At 48.9% G+C, this 8,384-nt stretch overlaps 1 protein-coding gene across 1 annotated transcript; it reads right to left on the reverse strand.

Annotated features, from left to right (window-relative positions):
- Positions 1–3,053: 3,053 nt before the first annotated feature.
- syt11a (synaptotagmin XIa) lies at positions 3,054–8,054 on the reverse strand. Its single transcript, XM_049730187.2, has 4 exons — positions 7,531–8,054; positions 5,727–6,631; positions 5,352–5,472; positions 3,054–4,975 (listed from the first exon to the last, which is right to left on the reverse strand). The coding sequence occupies exons 1-4, from the start codon at positions 7,562–7,564 to the stop codon at positions 4,665–4,667; spliced, it is 1,371 nt and encodes a 456-aa protein (XP_049586144.1). The 5' UTR covers positions 7,565–8,054; the 3' UTR covers positions 3,054–4,664.
- Positions 8,055–8,384: the final 330 nt, after the last annotated feature.

Below are 8,384 nucleotides of genomic sequence, written 5' to 3' on the forward strand. Positions count from 1 at the left end.
TACTCCAGTGCGACTTACACGTCTTTTGCCTTTCAAGATGACATGTCTGTTCTTGGTGTTGGATTTTATCAAATAAATTTCCCTCAAATATGCGACTTGTACTCTTTTTCCTCTTTGATATGCATTTTATGGCTGGTGAGACTTGTACTCCGGAGCGAATTATAGTGCGCAAAAAATACGAAACTGAAAGTTCTCAGGTACCTGTTTTTTATTTTTTTCAACCTCTGCCAACTACAAGTGAATGCTCTCGTAGGTTGGAATTGTTTTGTGTCCTGTGATCCTTTTGTGCTCTGCAAGTCAGCGGAAAGATGTGCCATCCATTTTGGCAATATTGGCCCAGGCATAGGTTGGACTCGTTTTACTGGGCAGTTTGGGTCTTTTCTCATAAGGTGAAAGTTGACACTTCACCTCTCCGAGAATCTAGCGGAAGACTTGTTTGCAAGAAGGCGTCTGCCACTTCCTGTTTTGATCACGTTAACGGAAACCAAGCAAAGTTTGTTGCGACACGAAGCAAGGAGCAGGTCAGCTGGACACAATGGGAAATTGTTTAAGTAATTGTGTGAAGGCGATGGCCTTCACACATATGTTATTCTACACCATTCACTTTATTGTGTGAAGGCGATGGCCTTTGCACATATGTTATTCTACACCATTCACTTTATTATTATTATTGTGTGAAGGCGATGGCCTTCACACATATGTTATTCTACACCACAGGTGTCAAACTCAAGGCTTGGGGGCCAGATACGTCCCGCCATATCATTTTGTGTGGCCCACAAAGACAAATTGTGCATCAAATTCGTGTGTCATTATTAGAATTGCAAATTGTCTTCACTTTTATAATATCTTTTTTTTTTAATATTTGACCAGTTTTACTCATCTGATTTGAAAACGATTTATTTGTGAGTTTGTTTTGTAGCTTTTACTGTAAATAATATGAGGTGCTCATATATTTATTTGGGTTGACAGTCATAATGGCCCTCGAAAGAAGCTATGACTACAATGCGGCTCAACTTTGAGCTTAACTCAAAAAATGAGTTTGACACCCCTGTTCTACACCATTCACTTTATTATTGTGTGAAGGTGATGTTCTTCACAACTTTGTTTTGTAGCCTATAGTGCAGGGGTCACCAACCTTTCTTAAACCGAGAGCTACTTACTGTGTACTGATTAAGGCAAAGGGCTACCAGTTTGACACACTTCTGAAATAGTCAATTTGCTCAGTTTGGCTTTCACTATGTTATTATTGTCATTTCCAGTTCACATGTAAGTGTGATTTTAACAAGAATAGCCAAAATACAGTCTAACCTTGGTTTTTGACCACAATCCGTTCCATAAGGCGGTTCGAGAAGCGAATCGGTTGAATTACGAATCTATTTTTCCCATTACAAATAATGGAAAAAAAAATAATCCGTTTCAAGACAAAAACAACCCCGCCTTTTTAAGCATATTTTTATTTGCGCATATTTGTCCGATCGTGCAACTGCAGCGCACCGCCGAATGCGCAAACGTAGCGCGTCGCCCATGGCGCATCTGCACCGCGCTGGTCGCATTATTGTGACAGAGCTGTCGCTGAAATTTAGAAAATATTTTTAAAGTCCTGATGTACTTTCCAAAATTAAAGTGGACCTCAGTGTGCAGGGAGCTTAATTTGGTCCGATCGCGCAACCGCAGCGCGCCGGGCGCTCACTGTCGCATTGCTTTAAGAGCGTCTTTGTGTTTTAGGATGGCTTTACTGCTCCCACTTGCTTTCTTTGGAGGCAAGATTAGAGGGTAATACAATCCTCAAAGTAACGAAAATACAATAACAACAGAGTCCATCGGCATCCGGGCCGCGCGGTCGGGTTTTTTCGGGTCCTCCCGGCTCGTCTCGCGAGGTTCAACCTCCGAATTTTGTTGGACAACCGAAGCAAAAGAATCTCGAATTTTTTGTTCGAATTCCGATTTGTTCGAGAACCAGGACGTTCAAAAACCGTGGTTTGACTGTAAAATATATAGATGCAGCTCACTGACAAGTGCCGATATTTGAGCTAATTTTATAATAGTCATGCGGGCGACTAATGTGCGTATAACATGTTAACAAGAAGTACTGGGCAGGCTAACGAGTTCGTGGAAAGATGCCAATTTGCGATCGTGCTAACACGCGAAAACGGACCGCTAAAGGAATGTAAACAAACATTTGGAGCAATACTACATTGTCCTAAAGGTTAGACACGTGATCGTTCATTTCTCTTGTTAGGAGACCCACTTACATCGTCAATGACTCCTATACCACCGTAACCGACATATGTACACGAACGTAAAGCAAGAAGTGGTATTGCCTGAAAACGGCCTTCAAAATAAATCACCCTACCTCAAATCAAAGCACGGCTGAATAACATAAATAACATGGAGAATTCTTAACACATACTGTAAATATGTTTCTAGAACAGCTTTTATTATTATAATTTTTTATGAGGTACAAGTGTAGATACTGTCAGTATGTTTTTAGAACTCTTATTATTATAATAACACTTTTTTTTAATAAAAAGTTGTACGCACTGCAATTGTGTGGGCACTCCTTGCCTTCTGCTGGCATGTGGGCAAGTTGTGTGCCATAATTCCTCAATTTAGAGGTTTTATTTTGACTTTTAAATCTTTTATTAATTTGGAAAAAAAAATCCGCGATGTAGTGAACCCGCGATAAACGAACCGCGATGTAGCGAGGGACTACTGTATGTGTGCGTGCGTGTATTTTTTACTGCAAATCCCTGCTGTTTACGCTTCTACCCAGCGAAGGCATTTCTCTCGGCTCCTCCTCGGCTTTGGAAAAGATATGAAGAAAACTCCCCTCATACGATCCCGGTCAGCATATCGCGAGTCACTCCGGCAGACAAGTTTCAAGTCAACCCTACGATCCATGTAAGGGACGCGGGCTGCCGGAGTGTGGCTGTTCAACAGCACCACGGTCTGGCTGTAGAGAGAATTCACGTTTTGCTGTCCATGCGCTTGAGGAGCTGATGACACAACGAGTCGTCGACATAAAATGCAAAGAAGATTGAAGAAAGGAGGCGTCAGGCTATTTTGTTTTATTTCCACGTGAGCATCATTCAGCTGTACAGCAGAGGGGGACTCCAAGGGCGGAGAAAGCTTTCAGTATATGGGATAGCTAGAACATTGATTCAAAATCTACATGTCAAGTCTCCATATTCACGACTGCCGCGGATTGGGAGGAGCCCGTCATAATGGCCCACACGAACGATGACGTCATGTTTGGAGTTTGCGGGCGTGCCAGACAGACTCCGGTAGTGTGCTTTTCAGTGGGGTAACAACGCCACTGGCTGGTACATTATTCATGGTGTATTTATGGTGTAAATGAGAAGAAGGCTCGTGTTGAGACTCAATCTCGACACATTTACATATGGTTGACTTGCGGGCTGACGCCATTCAACAAATAGCATTGACTAACAATGTTGGGATTTGAAGTGGGCATCGTAGTCAACTGTAGAAAAAAAGGTTTTGAGCTGCTCCTTAGCACAGAACGAAATAAACATCGCATGGAGGGTTACGACATCATCATCAGAGAACGTCTTTGGAGCTTTTGGAGTCATGTCACATTGCCACGCCTGCAGGTGGCGCCCCGCTTGACCTTGGCTCCTTGACAGGTTAGCGTGGCCACGACGTTAGTGTGGCCTGGCTCGGAGACGACTCGTTGGCTGGGATGCAAGCGATGAATGAAAGCTAAGAGTAAGTCTTTCATGCTACAAACAAGCACACACATTAATTTATCTACACATTGGCACCTGCACACAAGAGCCGCCGCACCGCGGAAAGTCCTTTGTGCCTCATCCCGTATTGTCCGTATCCAGCTTAAGATCTCTTTGTCTTCCCCGGTACGTACAATTCGGCGCACTGGCACTCAGTGGCGTGAGTGGAAAATTTTAATCTGCTCCACAAGTTCATTCCAGATTTCAAGCGTGACGTCTTTGCGTAGCGGCTCTCTGTGGAATTCACGAAAACACAATGTGGTAGTTGGGCCCACTCTCAGACTCGACCTCTTCACGCCTCGTTGGTGGTTGTGCAGAGCGGGTGAATCGAAAGTCCTGACAGGAGAATCAACGTACCTTAAACCAGGTGGGTCAAAACCAAACATAATGGCTCCCATCCCGTGGACTTAGTGAGGGAACGTCTGAGTCTAAGGGAAAGCCTGCGATCTGTCATACACACAAATGTAAAATGCCTGGAGCTGGAGGTGGATTTGACAGGGAGGGTTGCTCCAAAGGGATTTCCATTACACGCACCGGCAGGCGTCAGCACAAAGCATGGAGGGGAATTGGCCTGGGAGCGGGGGTTGTTGTTTCTTCTCTTTACAAAGACATGCAAATTAACTGCATGATATCAGACAACACCAACTTGCTTTTCTTCTTTGTCAAACTATATTAACACACACACACACACACACACACACACACACACACACACACACACGCACGCACACACACACACACACACACTTTCCTTAGTTCGAGCGCATTTTGTGGCGTGTGTGGCCATAAAAGATAGTGTTTGAAAGGAGGATCCCAAATGTGTGCGTGTGTGTGCGCGCTTGCGTGTGTGTGCGTGTGTGTGTGTACGTGCGCTACACCGGGGTCCGTGCAGCGGTCAGTCTTGGCGCGGTCCGACACTCAGTACTCACTGAGGGCGTGCCACTTGGAGATCTGCCGGCGGGGGTTCTCACAGACCTCCCGCCAGTGGGCGGCGCCGGAGGGCGGAACGCCGTGCAGGCCCAGCAGCAAGCGTCCCAGGACTTCATTCTTGGCGGTGCGGTCGAAGTCCACAACCAGGAACTCCACGGAGATCTCGGGCAGCAGCTCGGGCGGGATGTCATAGATGAAGGACTCGTTGAAGACGGGGTTGAGCGTGCACTTCTTCACGTGGGTCTTCTTCTTAGCAATGCGCTTGCGGCCGTAGAACACGTTGACCTTCACGTATGGGTCTGCGGACGCAGCGCAAGCGTTAGCGTGTGCTTTTAGCTCACTTGGCAGACTCACTCACAGCATCAGATGACCGGGAGGAGGGCTCAAATTATTTTTTTCCATCTGTTTGAAGCCTGATTGGACCAACTTGGTGATTTTTTTGGGGCATTTGTTCACATTTAGCAGACACGTTGACGAGACTCATGCACTCGGCTTCTTTTTCACTTCACAGTGACAAGACGAGAGGTACGCGAGTTGGTGTGGCGTTTTCTGCTGTAGTGCTTATTCACTCAAAATGGAAACATACTATAATATTTATATATAATATTAATTATATTAATGTTAATATAATATTTTTCCTCTTGTACTTATGTGCATGTCGTTGGATGGACTTACTGGCAGACAGGCCAGCGACGTCCATCTTGGGGAGGTGTCGGGCCTTGAGCACCCCCACGCTCAGGCGATGAGACACCGGTTGATAGGACAACGACGCCTGCAGCTCGCCGCGATTCTCGCACTGAAAACACACAGTGTTTTATATTTGACACAATCACAGAACAGGGAGTCGGATTGGCCGATGAGTCGACATGCGAGTTGTGGCCCGTGGCGGCTTCTTGCCACTTTTCTCTGTTTGTATTCGGGCTGCAGAATCATCAGGATTATTTTGATCAATATTTGTAACATCGTCAGCGCAAAGCATTCAAGGCGAGACCATCAAGGGTCCGCCACCGGTGAACGTCGACACGGAAACCGCCAGCGTGCCCGCCTCACCTGCGTGTTTCTCTTGGTGATCCGCTGACTCAAGTGGACCCGGCCCGTGCTGGGATCCACGCCCTTGAGCGGCACTAGGGCCTCGCCGATGACGTCGTCGCGAGCGAAGCGGTCGAAGCTGAGCACCAAGAAGTGCAGCGTGAGCTCGGGCAGCGAGCTGTAGGCCACACCGTAGAAGGTGAAGGTCTCATCAAAAAGCGGGTCAAGGGTCTTTCTCAGCACGCGGGTCTTGACGCGATGCTTCTTCTCGGGCAGCACTGTCATCTTGACGTAGGGGTCCGAGGTGCCGGCCTGCTCGTCCATGGCGGGCAGGCCCCGGGCCCCATCCACCGTAACCACCAGGGCCTTCTTGGGGAAGTTGTAGTCCACGGTGAGGCTGACGGCACCCAAGCCAGCGTCAACTTCCGCTTCCGAGGAGGCGGGCGTGAAGGGCGATGCCGTCTTGCTGCTGCTCTGACTGCTGCCGGCCGAGCTGCTATCCAGACAGCAATAGTCGGCGCGCACGGGCAGCGCCCGTTCCAGGCAGGCGGGGCTGGCCCGTGGGCCCGTCCCAGTGGGCGCCACTAGGTGACTCATCTGAAGCTGACCCGGGACGTCTAGGACGTTGTTCTCAGCATCTACCAGCACCATGCCCCTGGCCCCCGCCGGGCTGTCGGCCCGCCGGGCGCTGCGTACGATCCTCTTGCTGCTGCTGAGAGATTCAGGGTAAATACTGATCCCCTTCAGCATGTGGATGAACTTGTAAGGCGGGTCCTCAGCGTCGCAGTAGCGGTCACTGTGCAGCTTGTAGCGTCCGGACACGCGCAGGTAGCGGCGCAGGCAGAAGGACCACAGCAGAAGTGCCGCGATCACTGCCATCACCAGAACGCCCGCGCCCAGGAAGCCCGCCAGGATGGGAGACATGGCTGTGAGACAAAAAGGAAGTGAGGAAGAGGGAGAGGAGTGATTCGGACGGGCGGGGGGCACACTTTGCCAATCTCTTTGTGCACTCCTTGTCCTAATGTGACACTACACACAAGTTTGGCTTTAGCCTATCAGAATCAAGCTCTTCCTTCCTCCAGTCACATGATGTCATGCCTTGCAAAGTGTTGAAAGACAGTAGCGTGCTGCCTAGCAACCACCCCCCACACACAGACACACTTACACACACTGTGGGTTTGTGACTCCCTATTCCTCCGATATAATGGAATGCTTATTACTGTTAACAGAGTTCGGGATTTTTTTTGCAACATAGTCGACTACCGAAATTGCCTATTTAGTGATTAGGGAACGGGCAATGGCAAAATAATTCCCAACGCGAAGAGAACAAACGATCCAGTGTAGCGAAAACACTGACGTCATGTTCATTTCGCTCCGATACCCCCGGGCCCACCGCGTACAGACATGACGTCACTGAAAGACCAACTAAAACATTTAAGGGTGCGCAGCGGCGGGAGCGTCAACATCTATGCCTAAAAAGAAAAGAGTACATGTCCATGTATAATACATTTTCGGGAGCTGATCAAATCAAACAATCAAACAACATGATTCAAAAACAATCGCCGCTCCCAAGGCGCTGTTGTGACGTCGAAGCCACATTTGGATGTCAATACAACGACCAGAAACGGTGAAAAGCAGTACAAGGGAAGCGAAATGGCCGCGAGTCGTCGACTGCATGGGTGGCACCGCGCCCGCGGTGGGTACAATCGAAAGCGCAGCGAGCCTTCCGGGAAAGCGAGCAGGATCACGACGGCGACGGCTCTAGAGCGATCGACGGGGGACGACGCCCGGCCGCCCGCTACCAGCTTGACCGGGATTCACCCACCGTAGGATGGTCGAAGCTCCGTCATGTCCGCCATTTTGTGACAGAGAAGTGTCCAAACGATTGAGAAGAGGACGGACCCAGAGAAGGAAGGAATCTGGAAGAGCAAGCAGGCGCAGCCCTCGTCGTCCTTCACATTCGTCAGCAAAAAGAAGACGAGGCTGCTGTGGTCCGGTCCAGTCCTGTCCGACCGGGGCGTCGTCTGGTGTCTTGTCTCGCTCCCTCAAGTGGTGATGCTGCTGGATGTGTAAGGATGCGAAGGATGCAGGGAGTCTGCGCACTTCGACCGCCGCCCGACCGAGATGCTCTGACGCGCACAAGACAGGATGCGAGTCAAACGCGCTTAGCCGAAGCAGGAAGATGAAAAATCCGCGGTTGGGCGGCGCCATGTGACCTAAAAAAATGCCCGCCCATGTTGCCCATGGCAAAAACTGCTTCTGCTCTGAGCTTGCACTTGCAGGCGGTGCACTGAAAGCTCAGCAGAGTGAGAGCTCGCTATAGGTGTTGGCTCGTGAGTGAACGATTGGTTCAAAAGAACGAATCTTTTCAGTGAACGTGAGTGAACGAATCACTTCCTGAAGTTATTTGTTCTTTTTTCAGTTCATATGACTTCAACCAACATGCAATAACTTATCCCACACCGTAGGTGTCAGTAATGCGCGTTGAAGCTAGTGCCACCTCGCCGTAAAACAAAACGAAGAAAAAAGACAACGTAACTTCCCGCTCACGAATGAGTTAGTGCATTGGTTTTCCCGTTCACCTACTGAACGGATCTGTGAGTGAACGAGTCAGTGAGTGATTTGCATTTCCTGTTCGTTGCAAGAACGGATCAAAGAGTGAACGAGTGCTGACTTCCC

Source organism: Syngnathus scovelli, chromosome 9 (assembly GCF_024217435.2).
Source record: "Syngnathus scovelli strain Florida chromosome 9, RoL_Ssco_1.2, whole genome shotgun sequence".
Taxonomy (NCBI): Eukaryota; Metazoa; Chordata; class Actinopteri; order Syngnathiformes; family Syngnathidae; genus Syngnathus; species Syngnathus scovelli.

Bases quoted from the DNA above. Each gene is read 5' to 3' on its own strand.
- syt11a (XM_049730187.2), bottom strand. From the start codon at position 7,564: ATGGCGGACATGACGGAGCTTCGACCATCCTACG. The intron at 6,632-7,530 runs GTGGGTGAATCC...TTTGTCTCACAG, and splicing joins GGAGCTTCGACCATCCTACG to CCATGTCTCCCATCCTGGCG. The intron at 4,976-5,351 runs GTAAGTCCATCC...CTGCGTCCGCAG, and splicing joins CGTCGCTGGCCTGTCTGCCA to ACCCATACGTGAAGGTCAAC.